Source organism: Brachypodium distachyon, chromosome 4, assembly GCF_000005505.3.
Source record: "Brachypodium distachyon strain Bd21 chromosome 4, Brachypodium_distachyon_v3.0, whole genome shotgun sequence".
Classification (NCBI taxonomy): Eukaryota; Viridiplantae; Streptophyta; class Magnoliopsida; order Poales; family Poaceae; genus Brachypodium; species Brachypodium distachyon.
Window position 1 is genome coordinate 18,236,524 of NC_016134.3, and position 26,361 is coordinate 18,262,884.

Sequence of the window (26,361 nt, forward strand, 5' to 3'; positions counted from 1 at the left end):
GATTAAAACACATAGTCGACATGCAAGTTAGCCATCAAAGAGTCATTTCATAAGAAAACAGAGGTCTACAGTTGATTTTTCTTGAGTAACCTTTTCGTATTCATGCATCTTTATGGCGCTAGCTAGCTAGTAGTTATTGGTAAAATGGAAGCTACTCAACACCTTCCTCCTGCCCCATATTGCAACCAAAGCCTTCGACATAGTTCAGAATTGGTGACGAGTTCAGCTAGAGGCACGAATGAACTTTGGACAGCACAGAAGAATAAAAATCTGCATACTACTACTTCCATGCAGGTGATCTGGCGAATGGTCCTGCGACACCTACGCTCATGGAAACCTTTCTGTTCAAACGCAAACATATGCTTCGACGGTTGGACGACAAGTCGGTGGAGATCCCAAGGCTTTGCCTGAGATGAAGAAGAGAAGGACGATCTCGATGCTGACACTCAACGCCTGCCAGGGTATCATGTCGATGCCCCTCCAAGACTCATCCCCGTGAAGATCAAGCATTTGACGCTACTTTGCTGCTATTTTGTCCAGCTCTCATGCTGAAAGTTGTAATTGCCTGGTTAGAGGCGCTGGAACTACTCGTTGTTTAGCGATAGCATTAGGGACCTGTGTGGCCGGAAGCTCGTTGGAAAACAAACTGCTGAGACAGATATTTTGTTTTGTTTCGTTCATATGAATGGAATAGGGGCAGGAGCCCTATCTTTCTAAAAAAAATCTGCATACTACTCCGTAGTTTATTTGGATCCTGGAACTGCACAAACCAGTGCTCCACATGAATGCCTTCAGGAAAGAAATGCTGCCGGAACACCGTCTCAGTCGGGTCTGAAAATGTAGCCAGTAAGGAAGCTGCATTATGAATTAGAAGAAATCGCGAGGGGCAATCGTGAACCGAGGCGGACCAGCTAGCATCATGGCGAGGCCGGAGACGGCCGGAAGCAATGCAACACAACTGTTTGATGCATACGTCTTCGTCCGATCGATGCGTGTTCGACGTCTCTGTTGACCGCGAAAAGGTATCTAGTGCCAACCATGCCTGGAACAGGAACAGGATAGACTTGTTGGGAAATTTCGTGTGTTGGACCAGTTCAACTGACTACTGACGTGCACCCTCTGAAGGATCTATGAGCCACAACTTTTAATTCCCCCCTTTGGCTCTATGTTGCTCTGGAAAAGGACAGGTCTTTTCATCTTAATTATTACTGCCTCTGTCTTTTTTTAAAGGGAGCATGTGTTTCAAGATCATCAATTTAATTAACAAAATATGTATTATATTGCATAACAAGTATATATGGTAGTCAAATAAACTTTTGAATGCTATATTTTTATGTCATATAACTTATATTTTGTTACTTAAATTAATGACGTTGGAACATGTGCATGGCTTAAAAAAGGGGGTGGAGGTAGTATAGAGATCTTCGAAAAAGACAATATTGGACAAAAATTGTTGCAGGTACGTATCTGGACGTGGACAACCGGGGATGATAGCTATTTGATAACCCTAACAATTCTGTATATTTTCAGTGGTAGACGACGTACCGTTCGATAGAAAAGTATCGGTGATGACTTCACGATCTCAAAACTTCACGATTCCGGTCTTCTGTAGATGTTGTGTAAGAGAGAGAGAGAGAGAGTACATGTGTGGTGTGTTTGGATAGGTGCACATACAATATAATTGACATTTCTAAATTAAAAGAAAAAAATTGAATGGCATCCGTAGTGAGCAAAGCGTGACTACACACTACTACAGACAATAAGGAGAGCACAATTGCTATGACAACAGAAACGCAAGACACTACTACTGCATAGATCCAGTTCTTTATCTCACACAAGTAAAACCATTATATTTGCGTCACAAAACAGGAGAATAGCTTAACTTCATAGCCACCGTCGAAGCACCCCTCCTCTTTGCTGCTGCCTCTCACTCTCTGCCGCCGGGGTGATCGTCAGCTAGCTGGCAAAGCCCGCGGAAGAAAGCGGCTGCGGGGTCTTCTTTCGTCTTGGGGTGGTGTTGGCAGCGGTCTCGGTACATATAGGTTGTTGTATGCGCAGATGGCTGTGGCAGTGGTACTTGTGTGGAGGTGCTTGGGGTTGACGTTAGTCTCAATGGTGTGCCAGATGACAGACTCCCCTATGGTCGCCCCCTTCGGTTTGCATTTTGCCTCCTCATGGTTCTCGGTTGTCTGGCAAAAGCTCCCGAGCATCCTTGAACTCAGATGAGCCCTAGTTTTGTTGGTGGCCATCAGATTTGGTGAGGGGTTCGACGACTGCGGGGTTTGGCTGGTGTTGGATCTCCGGGGTTGCCACTTTTCTGGCGCCAAGTACCCCTTCGTGGTTGGATGGCCACTTTGCAGGGAAGCAGGTGAAGCAGGCCTTGGGAAAAGCCGCACTCCGCCTTTGGCTTGGGCTAGCGTTGACGACGCCCGTGGGCAACGTTCAACCTCTTTTAGGTTTCATTGTTATGGCCTTCACTCCTTTTCTCTCCTTGTTATCCAGCTCTGAGGAAAGATCAGATCCAGTTTGGTTTGAATCGGGCGTTGGCAGTGCTCTCTGTGCGACTTTCCTCCTTGGTGACATCTCCTTAGGCCTTGTTCGGTTGCAACAACCCCTACAGGGATTGAGAGGGATTTTAGGAAAACTGAACTAAGTTTTCATTGTTTTCTGTCAATCCCCACCAGGAAGGACAGAACCGAACTGGTCCTTATTGGGCAACTTTTTTATTTTTAATTAATGGATTGAGTCATGTGGATTCGATTAGAAAATGACATTAACTGATCTAATCAAACATTCAAACATGTACGAAGCCAAACGGCTCAAAAACAAGAAGCTATAATGTGTACTCCCTCCGTACCATATTAAGTGGCTCAAAATTTGTCTAATGTATAAAAAAAGAGTCTAGATACATGTAATATTTAGTCACTTAATATGAGACAGAGGGAGTACCTAGTTGCGTCCACACACTAAGGCCTTGTTTGGTGTTACTATATTTTTTTGTCACTGGTGTTTTGGGTCCCAAAACACTAGTTTAAGAAGTGTTTTAATTTGGTACTCCCTCCGTCCAATAAAAGATGTCTCAAGTTTGTCAAAATTTGGATGTATCTAGACATGACTTAGTATATAGATGCATTTAAATTTAGTCAAAGTTGAGACATACTTTGTTGGATGGAGGGAGTACAAAAATGGAATGTTTTGTTGGGCAAACTAAGGATAACCTCCTTCAAACACTTTCTACCAAACAACCATTTGAAGTTTGTAGTGTTTTTCAATTTGGAACGTATAATACCATAGAAAACACCTGAAGAATTCTAATACCAAACAAGGCCTAAAATGGATAACTCTACGTTTGAATGGCCTTTTGATTGCATGGGTATAGCCGTATACCACCACATGGTAAAAGAACACGTGACGTTAATTGTACTTTTCTTGACAGAGAAGAAGTGCATAGCAAGTTCCTGCAGCCAAGATTCTTATGCATGGCCGGCCAGCGTACGTGTCCAAGGAATTGACCTCATCACTAGACTACGTACATATTAAAGTCACTGGAGCTCTTAACTTTCTACACTCGACGTGCAAAGCCAATCTGTTGACTCAAGAGGAAGAATGTGTGACTAGATGATTGCTCGTAAATGCGTTTTTTCTTTTATACTCAACTTGTACGAGTCTGGTACGGAGTACATCCGTATCCGTACCTCTTCTCAGATCTCACGGTCGCCCGCCGTACAGAGGAGACGAAGAATTCAGAGCTCGGAGTCAACGCAGAGAAGCTTCCACCGGGGCTTCTCCAGGCACCTTGAGATCTAGCCAAACCGGCCAATTGCCCGGTTGGGCAAATCCTCAGCGCGTGCAATCATCAAACAGAGCTGAACCTGATGTCGTTCTCCTGCCCTGGCTGGTCACGTCTCTGAAGCTGACGAGGAATTCAGAGACCCGGTGAGGCACCTACTGAATCTGAATGTTGAATGGAATGGATGGGGACATTCAGTTTGGCTTATGCTATGGTTATGCTATGGATTATCAGTTTACCATGGTCGATGGGGCAGCCACCAAATCTGGTCAGAAGGGTTTGTGTTTTAGTATTGGTTTAGTCTTTTGGTATTGGTTTAGTGTCCAACGTGCCATGTGCTGTCTGACCAAGTTTAGTCTCCATTGACCAGATTTGACCTGTGTCGAATGAACTTGTCTGCTATTCAGAAATTACAGTAACCCTTGAAGCATCTATCTAGAGGACGATAGAAAAGAGAAACTAAATTATGTCGTCAAGGACTTGGAAGCACAAAGATGCTATGCCATCAGGCAAAAGTATCAGGTGAAAACAAGCTTGCGGTGCAAATCTGAAAACTTCACTATCAGATAGACAACCCTGACACGAGGTGGAATGCTATCCAGACACTTAACATCATTTTGCGAAAACCCGGAAAACAATGATAACAAAATGCACCAGAAAACACACAAAAAAGCCTACTGCTGAGGATATCATCCGTCGAGGCAAATGGAATCTGGGTCCAGCGCCATACCTTTCAGACAAAATTGTTCAGAGCTCAGACATTGACACCACCTGTTACCCTACCCATCAATTCATCAACCATGGACAGCAAGTGAAAATTTCAGAAGAAAAACACGCGTAGATGTGCTGTAGCACGCTATCAGACCATAGAATTCATATATGTTGTTACCATTTGAGTGCATACAAGTACGAACTTAGTACTCCAAACTTCAAATACTGTAAATACAAACCTACTGCATATACACACAAGATAATAATTACAAGTTCACTGCCCTTCTGCGTATCACTAGTTATTGATCAAGCAGATAATGGGTCTAAATATTAGTACTCTTACTTACAGCCAGGCACCACTAAGTTTAAGTTTAGCACGTGTCCAGAGCTGCAGCTTCAACCCTAAACCCTAAACTGACAGCCACATAAAGCCGATTATTATGACAGCGGTAGATCACTAACCCCCTGAGTGCTCATTTGTTACTGTCAGTGGCACACAGCCATAAAGAGGCCATCATTAGCTTCTTAAGACTGTATTCTGTCACGCAGTGAGGGGCAATCCTTCACCCAGTGCCCTACCATGCCACAGTGGTAGCAAGCGTCTTTCTTAGGGCAGTTCAAGGCCCAATGTCCTTCATCATGGCATCGGTAGCAACCACCTGACCGAGGAGTGATAGTACACTTAGGTGGCACAGGTGATCCCTTTGGTGGTTCTAGTTCCGCCATAGCAACTGGTTGGTGCAGCATAATTGCTGATACCCGAGTTGCTACAGGAATGGATGTAGGGCGAGCAGGCACTGAGTGTTCTCTGGGTACAAGATCATATACAGGGGGTTGATGAGGATTTGATGGTCTAGTTTTGTTGTGGTCTTCCATCATAACAAAATCCCGCCCATTAGCTTCCTTCTTAACTGGATTGTACCCCAAACGTGCACTCTCCCTTGGATTGTTGTAGCCAGTTAGTGGCGATTCTTCAGCAGCAACGTTGATTAGCTCGCGGTGAGCGCATGAACCATGTCCCTGCAGAATGAACAAATCCTGACACCTGCTGACCTAGGATATTATGATGGTAAGAGGAAAACCACGTGGACTACATATGGAAGGCAATCACAGATTTTCTTTTTCTGCTTATTCCGGCGGGGATTTGGATGTACAAGGTATTCAATAGCTTGCTGTTGTTTTACCTAAATCTTCTTTAGAGAGAGATAGTAGGATGTGGTGAAGTGTAGGAATGCACACATACAAAAGCCCCCGATGAAGAATTGGTGGTGGGTCCATGGCAGCGTATCTTCCATTACCATAGTAACAATGTACTCAGAACTGGCTGACGTTAGTGATGGAACGTGCACATGCACAGACAAAAAGGCCACATGAACGATTATTGACCTAAAATGATAATTCTAGAATTTCAGCTTTCTGCAAAATCAGGTGCGACAAGAGGCATTTACGAATAACTAGTGGATACACACCTTTCGAAGATTCTTTTTTCACTTGGTCTTTTGATTTCTGAAGCCAATAAATCAATGAATGTTGAGGTGCAGATATCAGGGGACTGAGATAAGGGAAATATGTATAAGAGTGGCAATTGAGAAGTTCCGTACTACTCCGTAGTCAATTTTGTATGTCTTATCTTCCCCAGTAAATCTGTAGGTGTAACCTTCTAGGTTTGCGTTTCTAAATTATGGCAAACTACTGTATAAACATGGATTCAAATCTCTTTCCAAGGCAAGCAAGGAATAAATATCTCTACTACTCCGTATATCTCTTCTTCTCCTGTCCGGCTGTATGCCTTCTACCCTATACCTGGACACCCTTCTGCCCCTCCTAGCTGAACTAGTACAATCAATAAAAGAAACTAGCTACCAAGAGCTAAAACATCTTGTAAATAACAGACCAAGATACTATTAATTGATTGTAATCATATGGAAGAATTAAAACATATCAACAGAAATGAAGACAAGAATACTATTGAATAAAAACAGTACCTTTGGTATATGACATACATAGTAGCCTTTGTCTATTCTGCACTTCCCAGCAGTACACATGCAGGTCGGTGGTTCGCAATTGGATCTAGCAACTCGGGGACTAAACTTAACTGGAGTTGTAGCGACAGCGCCCTGGGGACTAACATTAAATGCAGCAGTAGCACCAGCACCATGGAGGTTAATATTAACCGGATTTGTAGCAGGAACGCCTTGGGGATGAACATTATCTTGAGATGTAGCACCAGCCCTCTGATTGCTTGGAGTGTTAAATACATGAGAATTGTTGAGTTCAGCATGACTCCAAAAGGCAGGCTGTGAAGTTAGATTGGGACCATACTCCCCACACCAAACAGTATGCCGGCACTTCTGAAAAGTGAGGTTCAACAAATAAATACTTTGTCAATTTTACATGTATGAATTGGAGAAATTATTGAATACAGAAAATGCACTAAATTTTACGAAGTCAGTCAAGAGAGGCTGTGTAACTGATGAATACACCACTCAATTGGTAGAAGATTAAAACAAAAGAAAATGCCAACCAAATATTTTAAAGCATCTGAAATAAGCTTGAGGAAAAATATACAGACGGTGAGAGTTTGCCTGCACCTTCAGAAAGGACTATACACATAGAATATGTTGATTATCCTTCACATACTGTCTTGCAGCAAAGATTTTCCAATACCATATCTTTTTGGACCAAAGATCTAACGTGTCCAGCATGTGCTGTGTGGGTGCGTCCACTTGCACGTGTTTGTGATCCTGGCCACTTGTTAGATCTTCGGTCAAACGTTTGATATCAGAGCAGGGTGCTCGTGGCGGGGAAGCAAGAAGGGCAGCGGTTAGAGGCCATTGAGGGAGTATGCGTGGTGCTGCGCTGCTATGAGCCCACGAAAACAACTACAAGAGTTGGTCCCTCATCATGAGGGTGAATATGCAGGCCCAAGGAGCGTGCACAGCTATTGAGGACGACACAGACAATGAGCGGCAAGATAGGATGGCTGTTGCCATCATCCTTCAAGCGGTTACCGACGAGATGGTCCCCATGCTTGCCATGAAGTACTCAGTGCAGGAGGCATGGAAAGATCAAGACTATGTCTACGGACGGAGAGCGTGTCCGAGAGGCCTATGGGCATAAGACTGACCTCAAAATTAAGAATTTTGCATGCCATGCTATAAATAGCATATATTAATTGCAAGTTTTTCAGATATCACACTATAATAACATTGGATTTCATAAACTGAAAAGGAAAACCTAAAGAATTTATAGAGTAACAAAATTTGACTAGAGTCAGATCACATAAGTTATATGATCACATAACTAGACAACCTTATATTGATGTGTTACTAAATCACCAATACTTTATACTCTACGCCACCTAGATGTCCGAAGTAGAATCTATGCACATGGTTTAGTAGCTCTCATGATTCATGATGAGCTAATGATTCAGCAAACAGTGCATATGTTTTACTAAACATGGGCCAACCAACTGCCACGAGAGATATTCATTCACTGGAGAAAGATATAAAAATTCTAAAAAAAGATATAAAAAATGGCATGATGCCCTTGCAGAAGAATGAGAGATTATATATTGTTCTAACAATAGAGAAAGTTTATACAGGATGGTTCCATAGATAGCATATAGTTCGCTATTAGTCCTTGCAGCTTCTCGAATATTTCAAAAATACACTTTTTCTTCTTCTTCTTCTAATTCCTGAGCAAATGAACTACAGAATTGCGCCATCATAGTCAACAAGGAAACAAATCTTACAAACTGAACTCTAAACTCAGAGAACTTGATTAGACAAGACTGGATAAATTAATCTAAAACACTGAGATCCAGATTTTGAGCCTAGACCATGAAAATTGTTATGATGCCGAAACACTACGACTTGTATGCCCTTTGGTCTTTGCCATTAGGTGGAATCAGATTGGATGGGCATCCAATGAGAAATGGCAAGTTACTGAAACATTTGAAAGTCTTTGACACAAGATGTATCTCCCAGTCCGATGTCACAAAATCAGGGATCCATATTCGGTACGCACCCGAGAAATATGAAAGAAAAATTCTGATAGAATTCAGCTACTATTCACAAGATGCGTCTTATTTATTTCTTGTTGTGTGCAGCCAATGTAAATTTGAATATGCGACAGGATAGATGTCTTCTGTCTTCTTAAAAGAACAGATTTTTGTCATGACAGTTCAGAATTCAGATGTCCATCTGGCCTGATTTCACCGATTCCACCTAAAGAGGTAAGTACCCATGTGGCTCCCTGACCAAAGCCACTTGCAGATTCTAAATTATAGTCAAAGAAGAATAACATTTTTTCATAATTAAGCAAAACCTATAACTCTTACTATGGTGTACATAAAAAGGACCACCGTGCCCAATTGCATATATTCTAAACGTTGCATTTGAATATCAAACTATCAAAATAAATGACACATGAGAATAGGAGATGATGTACTTTACAGCAAAATCAGAAGTTGCTGACTGGCAAATGGCAAACTATGTCAGTGGCTGAGCATAAGTGGTCAGGTCGGTATTAAACCTCTGTCACGGTTTCACCTGAAAGCGATGGCCTCTTGACAAAACGAGGAGAAAACACTGCAAGAGCTCAGAAAAGTAGGTATTTTTGGAATGACCAAAACCAGGAAAGCACCGCAAGAGCTCGAGAAGCAAAGAAACCCTCCCCCTGTCATCCTGCACTGTACTCCCCCAAATATCAACATCGTCATTGCATTATCTCCACAGCCCGAAACAGAAACCCCAACAAATCACCCTCTTTCCGTCCAGCATACATCGGAATTTCCCCTTGAGGAAACAATCCAGAACAGTAACAGAAAGGGGGAACCTTTAGAGACAGTTCAAAGACGTTTGGAGAAAGTATTTTGACCCCAAAAGGAGGCAAACATTAGGACCAATGTAGATGGTAATGAGAAGGGGAGGCTCACCGCCGGCGCCGAGCAGACGTACGCCCAACCCGTGGGCTTCTTCCACTCAACGCCACACGGCCCGCGACCGCAAATGCACTGCTTCACAGGGAAAGTCGGGGGAGCCACCGCCCGTGGCGGTGGCGGCGTCGTCTGGCCGTAGAGGCTCCGCTCCATCTCCTCTGCGGCGCAGCAGAGGAACTCGTCGTCGTCATCCAGGTTGCCGCCGCCGCAGGTGAAGTCAAGCTGCCGCCTCACGGGAAGGTGGAGTGCGTCTTGAACCGTCGCCGCGGCGGCTGCCGGAGATGGGGAGCGGAGGGGAGCGGGAGCGCGGCAGGACGCGACGCTCTCCGCGTAGGCGGTGCTGCTGCTCATCCTGGCCTCGCCTCCCTTCTTGCTCTCTCTGCCTGTCCTCCGCGATCACATCACATTCTCTCTCTTTCCCCTCCTTAAGATTCTTTGTCCTCTCTAGTCTCTAGCGTGTTGCCGTTGGAAGGAGCCAAAAAAACCCAGGATTCATGCCTCATAGGTAGGGTTTCTTCCATAATTTCATTCGTACAAAAACCATACATACTAAAATGAAAAATCCATTTACGAACCTAAACTAGTTTTATTAAATCCATCATGACATATTTTTCTTACACCATAGCACTCCACCCTCACCTGTCCCTTTTGTGCGCCAGGGCAATCCAGTACAATCGACCGGGCTGCTGCGACACGGCGTAGAGGCCCTTCGGGCTGGGCGCCGTCAATCTGGTGCACCAGCTGACGCGCAGAGGAAGATGGTGGCTAATTTTCATGTAATTTTTTATTGCTAACTTTGCTCTGCTGTGAATGCATGCCACGATGCAATTGTGATTGCTAATCTTGTTTAATTTTGGTATACGAACTTGTATTTAGGATCTGTACGCATATATAGATTTCTTGTGGTGTCCAAATTACTGCTTGTATCTCTGCATATTTTTTGTGATTAATTGCTTTATTTGATTCTGTGATTCGGTGTATTGACGAAAGTGCGGGCGCCTGTGCCTGCCCTTTTTTAAAAAAATCGCAAAATTCATATTAGTGCCGGTCGGGCAGGAAGGCGGGCAGGGAGGCAGGCAGGGCTGATAGCATTTTAAGCCCGTTACTGATGTCCTGTTTTTTTTGCCTGTTTTGTAGCGGTGCATCTTTTGTTGGACGGAGGGAGTAACTTTGAATTACGACAAAGTTACGACTTTTTATATTAAGGGACGGAGGTAGAAGTATTTAGCGATCTAACGACAGTGTAATTTTACTTTTGTTCATGGCTTAAGTTTAGTTTAACCATGTTTATTAGAATTTTTGTTTTTCATGTTTCTATGAATCAAACGTAAATATTGTTTATGCCGTTGTGCGTAGGGTTTGCCAAAGAGATTGTGACGTTGTGTCTATTTGTTTTCATTTTGTGGGGGTGGGTGAGGGGCTTTTGACGCTGTTGCGTGTCATTTTTTTTGGTATTCATGCTTAATGAAAATGAAAAAGGCAAAGGTTTTCCCTCATTTCTAAAAGAAAGAGCTCCGCTATAATTTGAGTTGGAAGTTTACTGTAATGTCATCTGAGTTAGAAGTTCACAGAAAGCCTTCTGTAATTTTCTCATTAGTCTGGTTCAGAGAGTTTGTATTTCACGGTTGAAACCTGCCACTTTTCGTGCCTGGATCCTTTTCTGAGGGAATTGGAAGTTGACAGAGATGGGAGCTAAAAAGTATAAACTACTCTCTCTGATTTTAAATTCTTGACTCAAATTTGTCCAAATATGAATGTATCTATTTCGACATCATTTTATGATTGGAGGAAGTAGTTTGTATGGTACTCACTATGTTCCTCAATATAAAAAGTTCTACTTTTGTTCTATGTCAAACTTCTTTAAATTAACCAAGTTTAAAGAAAAATCTACGATCGATATGTACAATATCAAATGAGTATACTAGGAAAATATACATAATGACAGATTTAATAATACTAATTTGGACTTTTTGATGTTGATAAATTTGCCTACAAACTTTGTAAAATTTGAACTTAGTGGCAGAGTAAAACTAATTCTTTATATTTAGGAATGGAGGTACTTACTTGGATGAGAACGGAAACAGATTTCTTAATAAATCAATGGGCACCAAGATATATGCAACTAACCCTAGTTCTACCGGGGACACAGCCCATGGTCACCGACCCCAATACTGGTCGGTGACCTTTTTTTACGAGGTTCGATCGGAGTTTCTGGCTTGTCTAGCCCTCCATGCAGACTGGTAACGCGAACGTCTCTCGTTCATCATATAGCACTCGGGCATGCGGTTTGACAAATAATAATTGTTTGGAGATAAGTTCATGTTCATGTTTAAGCTCTCCTGCATGGGCGGATGCAACGAAAAATTATTTGTTACGAAATGAGGCGGATGCACGATTAAGGATGACACCGAAATACGATATTTGTTAACGAGATCCGTAGTCATGTCCCGAGGTTGTATTCGGCCGAACTTGTTAACAAAGAACGTGTCAAGATGTCATTCTTGATCGTACATTCGTGTAATTTTGTGACAATATTTTTGATATGCATAAGACAACCATAAAAACATCAATGCAAACTAAATTATATGCATTATCCTTATGAAAAAATGGATATTTTTTTATGTTCGTAGTACCTGAACTCACACACTCTATGCCTAGTACCCAAGTCAGACCTTACGATCTAATACACGCTTACTAGATTCCAAAAGTTACGAGACTCTATGGTATGTTGCACTACAACTACGGTACAAACGCAGAAGAGACGGAAGATGAGACAGCAAGAACGGCCCAACCGGGGATGGAACCTGAGCGGGTCGCTTGCTTAGGGCTCATTCGGTTCCGAGGATTTTCAAAGGAAAAACACAGGATTGGAGATTCCATAGGAAGATGCATTCTGTTTGTAGGAAATGAGCAAAACAAATCCTTAGAAATACTATTCATCTCCTTTATTTTTTAAGGAAACTCAACATCTAGTCCAACCTCATTTTTTTCCAAAGCAACGAGGCGAACTGAATCTTTAGTTTGGTAATTGCCATCTACTTTTCCTATGTTTTGTTTCAACCGAATAAGTCCTTAGAAATGCGCAGCTGCGAGGGCAACGGTGGCAGGGGCTAGGGACCGACGGGAAGTTGAATTGGATCGATGTGTGGGTGTCCAGGGATTCACGGGCTGAGGCCTGAGCGGGGGTAGATCCCTGGGCCAAGAGGGGGCAATTCCTTGTAGCCTGGACAATATTGTAACGGGCCTCACATCTGCTCCATGGGCCTTAACGCCGCCCATGGCTGCATCTCTACTTTGTGTCTGCCTTTTGTTCGTTTACTGTCTCTTGCGTGGTTGTGCCACATTATTATTCTTTGTGCTTGAATGGATGTTAATTTCGTGCCCAACTGCCCGTCTTAATTTGCGGATATTTCAAGCACTAATCGTATAAACTATTGTTATTCGAAACTGTCATATCAATTGAATTAACTAATTGTTGCATGTTTGTCTGAAAGAAGCATCAGCAACGTGAAAACAGCATTGAGAAGAGCAAGCAACGCTTGTTGAATCTGTAGGTCATGATGCACCCTGAAAATTCGAGCCAGTCATTTAGCGTTGGAATAAAAAAAAATAGCTCGGGTTTGTGCACCCTACTGTATGCACACGATAACTCTCATATACCAGAATTTGGTACTTATTGTTTCCTCTGTCGCGACTTATTATCGGTGGCATTTAAATTCCAATTGGTATAACGTGCAGCTGCACTTATTCACCCGAGCGAGCGCATGCACGCGCGCGTCGTCCGATCGAGCAAGCTGCATCGATCGCGCGCCCGACCAGGTGTTTTTCTCTCATCTCCGTTGTTCCCACCAAATCTTCTACTCCTGAACGGGCACGCAAGCGGAATAACGTGAATCTCCCATCCCTTCTCTCTCTCTCTCTCTGTCTCTCCTTTTTCTCCGCCTGCTCTGCCTCCCCTATTTCTTCTCGCCATTTTCGCCATCCTCGCGCAACTGCTGCCGAATCTAGGGAGGGGCCGGGGGCTTCGCGGGCGCACCTGCTGCTGCTGCCAGCTCTTGGAGCCACCCCAGCAGCGCCGCTGATTCGCGGGAGGAGGGCCCAACGTGGTGGCCGGGCTGGAGCGAGGGTTTGCGAAGGCGCGGCCGCGCGGGGGTGGCGGTGTTACCCGGCGCCAGTTCTGCAACTCCCCGTTCGAGAGGAGCAGTTAGTTGGTCCCTCCTCCCTTTCTCTCGGACTGCTCCCTTCTCTCTTCCCACTGGGTCTTCATGTAGGGTTTGCGGGGGATTTTTCAGGGATGCAATGCAGAAGATTTGGTGGCGTTCTCCACCGGACCGGGCGAATTGAGGTGATGGTTTCATCGGGAGGAATCTACAGATTGAGCACAAAGTTCGGCCCGTCTGCGTCTCACCCCGCCCCTGCTTTTTTTGGTGAGCTTTTTGGCCGAAATCTAATGGGCGCGTTATGGTGTCGATGAGGTTCAGATGTGGGTTAGATGCGTCCTTAGATGCCTGCTGGATGCTTTTGCTTTAGGCGCATGATTATGCACATACTTTTGTGATTTGTTAACATGCATTTGGGTCTAGGTTTGGTGCTGTATTTTTTGCTGCTGGACTACTATGTGTTTGTTTTGGCCCATGACCTATTTACAGATTTGTGTGGATGGGGGTTTAGGTTAGGCAGGTTGCATTAGGTAGATTTTTTTGTCATGGGGGTGTTCTCAAGGATGATTCAGTGCTTTGTGTCCAAATATTTGCTATATATAGTTACAAAGTTGCTTTGGGGTTTGGAATTTGATGCCTAAAATTGCTAGTTGGTAAATGGTTGGTAGTCCATGCCATATATTTGCTTAGCTTTCCCAGAATTTTGTCCAGCTTCCATATGAAAGTTGTTGTGGAAATAGTCGCTAAGTCATATGATGTAACTTGGGTTGATTGGGGGCTGAATATGATGTCCAACATGATATGATTTGGATAATTTTTAGCACTTACTGTTTGTGCCTCATATGGATCTGTCGTGATTTACAAGAGACTGCCATGGGGACGGGGTTCTCTTAATGATATGTTTGATTGTTGTGCGCATGGTGATGGGGGGGGGGGGGGGTGTAGTTGTGGGGTTCTCCAGCATAGTTGCTAAATCACATAGCATGCAGTTGCTATATTTTGTGCATGCTGGGGAAATATCTTTTTATTCATTACCCAACATAACTATCAGTCCGAAAGGGGAAGGGTTTCTCGCCCTCACAGCGCGCCATCTCAGTAGCTGCCCATGTATTTTGTGTTTTCTCAACATTGTAAGTTTTTTAGGTGGCCCGCTGTCAGTGGCCTTGCTCGGGGTCCCCCCCCCCCCCCCCCCCACAATCCGTGGTTTACCCGCTTTTCGCATGCCCGGGACGGCCTCATGCTCTTTCCGCGTTGGTCGTGCGTACGCGTTTCTCCTGGCTGCATTTGCCTGGTTGTGTTGTGGTCTCTCGTGGTATTTCGCATTTGTGTCGTGCTGGTTCTGGTTCCTGTCGCCGTGTTTGGGCTTGTGGCGATTCAGCTGTTGCCGTGTCTCCTGTTCCTGCCGCGCCGTCACTGGTCGTCTCTCGCGCTGTGTTTGTTCTTGTTTGCTTGTTTTGCTTCTGCTTACCGTCATTCTGCGTTTGTTGGCGATCCATGCATTCGTTCGAGCAGTGGTCGTTTAGGTGGCGATTGTGCTTTCTTGCGTCCTATTGTTCCGTCGCTGATTTTGTTCCTCATGAATCGGTGCAGGTGGTTCCGGTTCCTACCTCATTGTTTCTCCTGTCGCCGTGTTTGGGATTTGTGGTGGTTCAGCTGGGTGGTCGTGTCTCATGTTCCTTCCACGTCGTGGTTGGTTCATCTCTCGCGCTTTGTTTGTTCTTGTTTGCTTGGTTTGCTTCTGCTTACTGTCGTTCTGCGTTTGTTGGTGTTCCATGGGTTCGTTCGTGTGGTGGCCCTTCAGGTGGCGATCGTGCGTTCTTGCGTCGTGTTGTCCCGTCGCTGATTTTGTTCCTCATGTGCAGGTGCTGTGTTCCGGGATGTAGCGTTGGTTTTCCGGGTGGTCTTCGTTATCGTTCACTACTACAGAATCCGTTACTCCTGCAAGCTCCCCACTAGCTCCCCACTGACGCAAAACTAAAATGCGTCAGCATGGATTCTCATGTTTGGCGCTTCTTATAAGGATTGTCACTGGTAGCATCTGGAGGCCGCGGTAAGAAGATATTTTTGACGCTTGCGGGTAGGATGCATCAGACAACGTCCACACTTCTTACGACTAGTTACTATTGATGCTTACATGTCTTGCAAACGTCAGAGGAAGAACTAGCTATTGTGACACTTTACTTCGCGGAAGCGTCAACTTTGTTCACGAGGAATTCTCTGACACGTTGTTGTGTGTGGACGTCAACGTACTTTTTGACGCTCACGGACTTCTTTTTCTAAAGCATGTCAGAGAATTATTGGAACTCATTTTTTTACATGCACGACGCGTAGTTGCTAATTAATTCAAATTAAAGTGACGCTACAACTAATAAAAACACAAATCAAAACATCATCTAATAGAGATGCAATGCTAACACATACCACATAGAAGCTGGTCTGCTTTTGTAGCTGAACTTTGAGGTTTTCAATCAGTTTCTTCGCTTCTTATATCTTTGTTTCGAGATCTTCTATCACCCTGTCCTGGGCAGCAAGATTGAACTCTAGTTTGAGCTTATCAGCGGACAATTTGCTGTTCACCTTCTTTTCTTTCTTTAGCATGGTTTGCAGCTTCGACACTTGAGTTACCTCCACCATCCTACCTTCCTCAATGGATAGGAGATACTCGGATCATACTCTCTATGTCTTGGACGGAGGAGGTGCAGGAAACGGAGTAACTAAGCCATGACATCATTGATTCAGCACCATCGTTGGTGTATCCACTACGACCCATGAAGGATTAAAGGAAAAGATTTTGTGAGGGATTTTTTTTTCCTTTTAAGTCGTTTTGGCAATTTTATTTCCGTAAGAAGATGACCGGGGATATATATAGGTTGCTAGACAATTGACACATTTTCAAATGACAAGAGTCAGCGGTGCAAGCTTTTGAAGCTCAATAACCTTCTGACACTTGCAGTAGAAACGTGTCAGAAATATATATGGTCAAAGGATGTCTGTGACACGTCCTATGAAAGATGCGTTAGAGATATGTATGGAATCTATATAAGTCACGGGCGCAGGTCAAAAAGGCAGCGTGTTCACACTTCAGAGCGAGCTCAGTATAGGTGCATGCATAGCCATGGCGATGCATTGGGAAGACACTGGTGCTCCTCTTTATCCGGTCCGTCGCCTCCCCTTCCGGTCCATGGACTGCCTCGCCTCAGGGCAGATCAAAAAGCGGCAAAATGCAGTGCAAGTTGAGTAAGAACAACTCCACCATGGTTCGCAAGATAATAGCTGCGTACTGCCGTCTAAATGGGTGGGAGATCCAAGAGCGACCACGTTCGTCCACTACGCCGGCGTTGGCTGAGCCGACGCCTCCGAGGGGTCTTCATGCAGGCTCTCCGCCTCCGTCGCCGCCTCAGCCTTAGCCTCAACCTCCTCAGCTGCCTCCACCTAAGCTTCCTCAGCTGAGGATTCCACCGTTCACCGCCGGTGAGGCTCCGGCGGTGAAACGGCGTCGAGAGATGTCCACGACGTACCTCGGTGATCGTGATTACGTTCCTTAAATCACCTCCGTGTTCTTCTTCATTGCATCAACTACCTCCTCCGCCATAAGCACATTCCTTTTTCCTACGACCCAAAACACCGGCTCCTCTTGTTGTCCCGGACCGCGCACCTCGCCTTCTTGGGCATGGCGCTGCGCAGCTCATGGATGATGTTGCCGACATATCAGGGCGCTGTTTGATCATGTCGACAACGCTTTGATGTGTGTACCTTGTATGAAATGTAGCAGATCATTGTATGCAAATGCAATGTAATGTGGCGACCTGATTTGAAATCTAGCAGATCTTATATGCAAATGCAATGTATTGTGTTCGATCTTATATAAAATGTAGCAGATCTTGTCTGCAATGTAATGTGGTCGATCTTGTTTGAAATGTAGCAGATCTTGCATAATTCGCTCAATGTTTCCCTGCAATTTAAATTAACAATTTAATGGTTGAATCTAACGTTGACAAAAAAAAGATATGAGCTGTAACTTTTTTTTACTTACATAAGATCCATCACCGACGTGTTCTTTTTTAGGGAAGTGTCAAAGGTAAAAATTTTTGACGCTTCGTTAGGCCCAAAACTGTCAGCGAAAATACCACGATACGACTAATGAGGTTCGGAGAAGATCACTCCTGACACGTGCATTGGAAGATGTGTCAAGACGTATTTCCTATTTCTGATGCGACGCCACGCATCAGAAGTTTCCGAGGCATTTCTGACACTTGATTGCAGACGCGTCCGATTTGTGTTAGTATAGAGGTTTTCCGAAATGTCAGAAATAAGTGATTATGTAGTGTGGCTGGGCGTTTGTTGGCGGTCTATGCTTTCGTCCTTACGGTGGCTGTTCGTTTGGCTGGGTGTTTAGGTGGCTATCGTGCGTTCTTGCGTCTGGTTGTTCTGTTGTTGATTTACTTCCTTTTCACTCGGTGCAGGTGCTGTGTTTGGGGCCGTGACGTTGGTTCTCCTGGGGGTGTTCGCTGTTGTTGCCCGCCTCGAGGTCCGTGCTTTGTTCGTTTTGTGTCGTGCCTTTTTGTCGTGCGCTGCCCCTTCCCAGGTTTCTCCGCCTATGCCTCTGTGTGTCTGACTTTTTTTTCCATGACTAGTCGCGTGGCACGCAGTCGTGGGTCGGGGACCCAGGGTGGCGGTGGTTCTGGTGTACGTGGTTCTGTTTTGGCTTCGCGCGCTCGGGTGTCTGTTACGCGGAGTGGGCATGTGTTTCGCAACTGGGGTGGCCGGGGGCCTGCTCGACGTGTTGGGCGGTTGTACGGTACCCGGGGGGGCGCGTCTGTTGCAAGTAGGGTGCGCACGCCGACGTTCGGGAGTGGACGTGCGCTAGGTGACGGGAGGGGCCTGCGTCCGGTCCCTGCGATGAGAGCGTGTCTGGTCCCCGAGACGAGAGCGTCTCCGGTCCTTGTGGGTGAGAGCGTCTCTGGTCCCCGGGGTGGGAAAAGATTCAGTCCCCGGGTTCGGCGAGGCGGGAGGCGTGGTGTCCAAGGTCCGCATCTCCCTCTGTTTCCTCTTTTGTGGCGTCTGGGCTTGTTGTTTCTTATTGTTTTATCTGACCTGTTTTGGTTGGTTAGATCATGCCGCCGACCTCGCTCTTCCTGGTGCGGGTTCTATGCCTTTGGTTCCACCGATCGTGGTCGCTGAGCCATTCGCACTGATTCCAAGCGGTCGTGGTTCTCTGATTGGTATGCTGCGGCACGGGTTTTTTTCCCTGTTTTTGTTTCGATCTTCGGCGTGGTTGCCTTGTGTGGCCAACTCTTTTTCTCACGTGACAGGTAACCTTATTTTGCCGCGTGTTGATCATGTTTCTGCCGGTGCGGTCCGTCAGAGGAGACGAATGCATCGACGGCCGTGGTTTTCGGTTAGTGGCCGCCCGTCTATCTATTTTTGTTTTGGGTCTTTTCTAGCTCATCCTTTTACCATTTTTTGTGTGATCGTTGTTTTTGTTTGTTGCGTCTAGGTCACTTGTTCTCTTGACGAGCGACCGAGGCGAGTCGCCTGGCGTGCCTGGCCTTTTCTCTCGTGACCTCTGCGACACGCCAGGCCCGTGCTTCTTCTAAGTGTTCAATGGATGCTGACTGCCCTCCATCTGTGGCAAGCGGTGGCTCGGGTGTTTTTGCAAGGGGAGGCACGGCCACCGCGCTTCCAGACGATGGGAGATAGCCAGCGAATGTTGCTCGAGCAAAAGATCTCGGTGTATATTCCAGCAAGTTTTATTTTATTACCCAACAACCATTCTATATGCTTAATTCTAGCAAGTTTTGGTCATACTCTAGCAATTTCCTGCATATTCTAGCAAATTTTATTTCATTACCCAGCAACCTTTCGGTAATTTTAGTCATTTTTTGCAACTTTCTAATATGATTCCATCAAGTTTTATTCATTACCTAGCAACTTTTCTATATGCTTCCAGCAAGTTTTGGCCCTAGCAACTATTGCCGCAAACCTAGCAACTTTCTAAATGTTTTCTTTTTAATTCCTTCCGTGCCGAATGCTTGATTCGATAATGCGGCAAGTAAAGAAGAATAAGGACAATGTGCTAACATGGGAGTCAAAGTTGCTGGAATAAGAGCCCAAGTTTCCCGATATAGGAGACAAAGTTGCCGAAACATGAGTGAAATTTGCTAGAGTGGAGTAAAAACTGTTACCGGGTGAGAGTCAAACTTGCCGGTAAAGTAGCCAAAATTGTCAGTATAGAAGCCAAAATCTTTCTTGTAATGTAGCCAAAGTTGCTAGTATAGAGCCAAAGTTGTTAGCATAAGAGTCAAACTTGCTAGTATTGGGAGTCAAAGTTGCTAACGGTATTAGTATAGGAGATAAAATTGCCGTCACAAAAGAAACGTTGTCACTGAGGCACACCAAAGTTTGTTATGATGTAGTGAAAGTTGTCAGAGTGGAGCAAAAACTGTTCCCGAGTGAGAGCCAAAGTTGGCTTAATATGGAAGTTAAGATTGCGGAGTCAAAGTTGCTAGTATGGATCAAAATTGCCGGTACAGGAGCCGCAAAATTGCAAATATCTGAGTAAAAGTCGTCGGTATAGGAATAAAATTGCAATCTTGAGTTTAGAGCAACTTTGAATCATTTTGTCGGCAACTTTCTACTTTCTTAGCAACTTTCACTTCAATGTAGCGATACCGAAGAAGTTGCAAAAAAGTTAAGAAAAAGTAACATCGTTTAACATAAAAGTTGCTTGCCAGTTTATTTTTTATCAAAATATATCCAATTAGGATCTACTCCCTCTGTTCCATAATTCTTGTCAAAATATTACATGTATCTAGACGCTTTTTAGGAATAGATACATTCATATTTGGGTAAATTTAAGACAAGAATTATGAAACGGAGGGAGTAGTTTTGAAAATCTCGTCGCGATAAGGTCAATGGTGAAAACGGATCATAATTTCAACACTTGGTTCTGAAGTTATGGCGTTTTGAAAAATAAATAAACGGAATTAAATGCGTGTGCAAGCAACCGACGAGCGGGGTAAGAATATTTTACAAGGACGTGTTGGCGGGCACGCGAGACTGATTGATTTCCTTATAAAGATCAACCCAATTAAGCTAGTTGAAAGTTACTCCCTCTGATCCTAAATTCTTGACTCAAATTTGGGCAAATATGGATGTATCTATTGTTAAAAAGCGTCTAGATACATGTAATATTTCAACAACAATTTAGGATCGGAGGGAGTACCTAATTGGGCGTTGGCTGGCTGGCCTTAACTAGCCAATGGCCACTCCCTAGCCACGTCCATTTAAATTTGACATTACGTTTTTTAGGCAAATTTTGTTGACATATTCTTGACAACACACCATAACCAAACATCACAGTTTTATATAAAACCAGGACACTTATTTATAGTCTCAATGTATTTTTGACGTTCTGAATTCGAAATTCGTAGCGAAAAATAACATCATTTGGTAATCCTCGCTAAGAATTGTAGGACACTGTAATGGTATATTAAAAAAATACCACTACCATCCTCTTCTTTCGAAAAAAAAATGCGCTGGAGTGGTATCTTTTGACCAAAACCGTAGTGCCATTTTTCAAAAAAAAATGGTGATTTGCGATGGCATTTTTTGAAAATTGTAAGTTTTAAATTCGTCTGAATTGCAGTGTGATGTCGAATTAACCCAAAATAAATTGTGTTAGTACCTCAACTTTTGCTCTTGTAAGCACCAACATTGTTTTTTCTGCATCCAGTGTGCGACTTTTTACATTTAAAACCTCATCATATACGTTTACATATGTACTAATTCGTGATATTTTACACTTTAAATGTGTTTTTTTTTCATATCAGCTTTTGGCAGATGCCTTGTATAACTTATTAGCATCTAGTACAATACAGTTCTTTTTTTTAGGGGAAGCTTTAGGTCATTAAACCTATAGCAATTTTATTAAAATTGTAAGTAAATATTTACATATAATTACAATTGATGGCTATCTAAAGTTCTCAATCCATGATTGCATAGCATGGTATTTCTTTCTTTTTGCTCTATGGAAGACCAACTTGAGCTCATCTTTGAAGATGCGTGTGCATCTGTAGAGTGATGGGTTGATTCCATTGAATATGTAGCCATTGCGTGTCCTCCAGATACTCCAGTTGACTGCAGTGATGATTTCCATATGAAAAAGGGACTTGAAGTGCCTGCTTTATGCCCATGTTGTTGTCATGAACAGATTGTTGGGGCATGAATGTCGGACAAATATATCTCGAGCATGTCAACGCAAAGGGGCATGAGAAGAATAGGTGATCTCTGGTTTCCAGCCGATATTGGTTGTAGAGGATGCAATTGTAATCCTGTCAATGGAAGTTCTTCTTCTGGAGCATGGCCCATGTATTGAGTCTATCAATCAAAAGGAGCCACATGAAGACTTTATGTTTGAGTTGGCAACAAGATGACCAGTTCCACTTGAGTGACATGGGAATGTCAATGTGTGCAATGAAAGATTGATAGGTCTTCGCAGTAGAATAGCCTGGATTGTTCCATGGGTATAGCCATGTATCTTGTTCATTCGTTCTGTTCATGTTTGTCACAAGCTGTGTAAATTCCTGGAATTGTTGATGGGCTTCTGTAGACAGCGGCAGATGGAAAAGATCAATGAGCTCTTGTTGATTAGCAATGTCCCAGTTAGTGGAGGACTGGTTGATGACAAATGAGTGGTGTCGGCAAGTGGAAGATCATTCCATCTATCTAGCCAAAAGAGTACAATTTTCCCTATCTGGGCCTTGCAATGTGCAATATCTTTGAATGCAGATAGTTGCTTCAATGTGTCTTTCCACCAGAATGATGCCTCTGGTGTGGTATGCATGGGAAGATCATGTGAGTAGTATACTAGTTTTGGTTTTGGAGATGTGGGCTTAATCATTTGTCTTACTAATTAAGTATTTCTGGGTAAGAGCATAGACTGTCCATCTTTTATCCCATCTACTTTTAGCACATGTAATGTTGCGTTGGGGAACTAGTGGAAGAAATCATGTTATGTTAATTGGTGCTGATGATTTACTGGATTGTTTTTTCCAATATATTGCTACTCCCATGATTTACTAGGGCAAGCACCAATTCTTCTTGATGTAACTATCTTTCGTGCTATCAGGTTTTGAGTTATATTTGGATTGCTCAGTCGCATCTGTTATGAACTATTCAGACTATATGGTCAAGGTGGGATCATCTAAACTTAGCATCTTAACTGAAAATGGGATCTCTTATGCCTTTTCCTTCTTTGTAAAAGAGCTTAAAGCCTTTGCTTGCATTGCAGTCTATGTACTCCCTCCGTTCCTTAATTCTTGTATCAAATTTGACCAAAAATGGATGTATCTATTCCTAAAATGTGTCTAGATACATGTAATATTTCAACAAGAATTATGAAACGGAGGGAGTAGTTTTTTAGCAATCGCTAATTATATGGCCATATGCTACTAGGTGAGGTCTGATGATAAGTTGCCAACTGGTTCTTCCCAACCTGCAAGTGTTTGCTTCTGGACTGTTCTATGCTTCATAGTTAATTAGCTAACTAGATTTTCCACAAATCGTGTGATCTGTTATGTTGGGAAATTGATTTGTTCATCTGTTCAGGCACATATACCTACAACTGGCATAACATAAAATTTGGCGGTATATTTTCCTGTTCAAGGTCATCACTACAATTGGCCTGCAATTGGAAATGTCACCATGTTCTCACTTACATCCAATGCATTTCTGTTTATGTTGTGTGATACTCTCACTTGTGTTTTACATGCTTCTCATTGGTGATCCTTTTCCATTGACAGGTGATATGTTTTTTGGAAGATGGAAGACAAAGACGATGATGTCGCCTTAGCTTTAATTGTGTTAAATTTCTGTATTTTCGTTGCATGTATGATTTAGCATCTTGTTTGTCATTTTGATTGGTCAATAAATATGCGATCAACATAATATGTGTTAACAGTTTTTCTGAGCGTTTATATGACGCCTGGGATGTAGAGATATGTAATTCTTTCCATAATTCTTAAGACAAATCGAGTTGTTCATGAATATGGAATGAATGAATGTAACCATGCAGAAATAATTCCAAATTAATTGGAAAATAGTTACAAACAATATATAACTGCACTGGTATTTTTATAAAATTTTTTGAAAAAATGAATCTGAAATTTGCAATTAAATGTAATTGGTCAAAAAAAAATGGGCTGGATCAAATTAGCCATGGCCCAAACGAAATAGAACTTGAAAAAAAAATAAGCGGGCTTCAACTATGAGCTTGGCCCAATTAGCTGAGTATAGTGTATCTAAAAAACATTTTAAATAGGCTGATTTGTTGGGCTTGGCCCATACAAAACTCTTGAGTGGGCTGGCTCAAATTGGCCATGGCCCAAGCGAAATGGATCTTAAAGAAAATAAACGGGCTGGAACTATGGGCTTGGCCCAATTAACTGGATATAGTGTATCTAAAAAACACTTATAAATAGGCTGAATTGTTGGGCTTGGCCCACAGACAACTCTTGAGTAGGCTGATATTTGGTCAAAGTGGACCTAAAAAATCATGTTGTTAGAACAAAAAATGTGTTACTAGCTGTGTTGCTACATCTAAAAAGTGTGTTACTACGTCTGTTGCTGTACGATGAAAAAATTGTTGCTAGCTATTTTACTATAGCTAGAGAAAAGTGTTACTGGTGTTTCTAGTAACGTATATAATACTCCCTCCGTCCAACAAAGGATGTCTTAACTTTGATCAAATTTGAATGCATTTATACACTAGGTCATGTTTAGATACATCCAAATTTTGACAAACTTGAGACATATTTTGTTGGACGGAGGGAGTAAGTTTTACTGTAGTATAGTTGTAGCACATTTTTATTACATATAGTAACAAATATTACATGTTACACTACCATAGCTTGTAACACGGCCTAAACTAACACATAACAAACTGTGTTACTGAAGACCTTAGTAACACTTTTCTTTTGCTATATTCTCACATCCGTGTGTTACAAAAACTATGTGCTGGTGTAGTGGAGTAAGCCTGAATTTGCATCTTCCAAATGATGCCACCATGAAGAAGTCTGGTCTAGTAGAGGCAGGGACCGTGATGGGAAAATTCCATCGTCGCCAAAGTTCTTGCTAGAGTTTGATGCCAGGCCTTCGGTCAATGTTGAGGTTCATACCTTTGGCAGGGTTAGTCTCCTGTGCTGGTGGATGGTTGCTCTTGTCCGCCGGTACCTCCTTAGCCTGTTCCCACTGCTGTGAAGATGGGTTGAGTGATCGCAGTTCCATGGCGAAGAGATCTAGTGTGGTCGCCATGGAAGCCTCCGCTGTCATCGGAGCTGGGTTGGGTCTCGGTGGTGGGTGGTGACGAGGTGCTACCTTGGCAATACCCAAACTCGAGGGTTTTAGACTATGGAGAGCACGGGGTGCACCAGCAATCTCGTCGACTAACAAAGACTAGGGGAGTCGCAAGGTTTACCCTGGTTCGGGGCCCTCGGAGGGTAATACCCCTACGTCCTGCTTTTGGTGTATTGTATTGATTCAGGTTACAGGGAAGCTCAGAGGCTATGGTGCACAGATGAAATCTGATGTGTGTGTAGAGGATGCCCATTCCCGATTCCCCCTCCTAGCCTTATATACTGGCGGCTAGGTCTCGGGCATGATAATCGGGAAGGTTACAATCAGATCAGTACATTCTGGTATGGCAAGATGATGTTCCTTTGCTTGAGCCGCACTTTGAGGGACATGACCTGCATATACTTGATGGGCCTTCGAGTGGACCCCCTGTTGAGTTGTATCGGGTATATGAAGGTTGAGGACTCGAAAGGTCATTCCCTCGTCAGTTAGCTCCCGAGTCCCTGTTACAGGAGTAGACTCGGGTAGGGACTCAAGAGTTTTTTTTTCCGATTACTCGACTGTGTATCAAGCTGTAAATAATCTTCCTGCTTCGGATGATCGTCGGTCGATCGATTCAGGTGCTCGTCAGGCTCGAACTTCGAGAATTCTTAACCTGTGACTCAGAAATCACATGGTACTTCTGCAATTTATACTGATGCTTTGAGGGATGATTGCATAATGCGCCTGGAGTCCCTAGGCTCGAGCCTGGTTAACTGGCGGTATTCGAGTCAGACCAGCCAGGGGTTTTACAGACTCGAATCCAGCACTGTGGGGCGATCAACCAACGTGTCCGTCGGGATCTTCTCTTCATGCAAGCGCATGGATGAGTTGGAATCGCCTGAAGGTGCTGATTTCCAGGCCCGATGAAAACCATCGGGTCTTACCCTCACGTTATGGACGTGGCTTCGGGTATGTTTTGCAGTATGTGTGACTCGGATAATATTGTCGAGTGCCCGTTTGTCGGGCATACTTCGAGTTCCTGTGTTGTCGGGTGGAAGACCCGAGCTTTCTAGACTTTGATATGACGTCTTTGATGACGCTCTGATTAAAGAAATGGTCTAGGCAGTCGATGGGACGTACCTTATGCTTTATGCAAGGACTGAATTGAGTACTGTTGATGTGGTCAGTTTGATTTGACGATACAACGTGTGCGATAATTTAGGCGCAATGATAGCTGTTTTGGGTTCCTGAACCAGCGGAAGAAGAAACGGCTCGCTTCCGGTGGGGCCACGCGTCATACGTGGATGTGAAACACGTGGCACCACCCTAAATCGCATGGTGATGATTCCGCTCTTTCGTGCTGAAATATCAATTTCCTTCTTCCTTCTCCATTTCACCCCCTTGCCTTCTGCATTCAGCCCTTG

General features: G+C 43.7%; 1 protein-coding gene and 1 long non-coding RNA gene across 3 annotated transcripts; one reads left to right on the forward strand and one right to left on the reverse strand.

Annotated features, from left to right (window-relative positions):
• Positions 1-4,634: 4,634 nt before the first annotated feature.
• LOC100845217 lies at positions 4,635-9,892 on the reverse strand. The gene is made up of 3 exons (XM_003575964.4): positions 9,441-9,892; positions 6,487-6,852; positions 4,635-5,521 (listed from the first exon to the last, which is right to left on the reverse strand). Exons 1-3 carry the CDS (start codon positions 9,792-9,794, stop codon positions 5,027-5,029), a joined length of 1,215 nt encoding a protein of 404 aa, XP_003576012.1. The 5' UTR covers positions 9,795-9,892; the 3' UTR covers positions 4,635-5,026.
• Positions 9,893-13,234: 3,342 nt separating this feature from the next.
• On the forward strand, positions 13,235-19,408 carry LOC106866806. 2 transcript variants are annotated; one of them, XR_002965916.1, is made up of 7 exons: positions 13,235-13,650; positions 13,736-13,870; positions 15,466-18,131; positions 18,238-18,629; positions 18,715-18,825; positions 18,916-19,001; positions 19,101-19,408. It is a non-coding gene; the product is annotated as an uncharacterized LOC106866806 (long non-coding RNA). The 2 variants fall into 2 exon arrangements; XR_002965915.1 differs by having other exon boundaries at positions 13,239-13,646.
• The last annotated feature ends 6,953 nt before the right edge of the window (positions 19,409-26,361 follow it).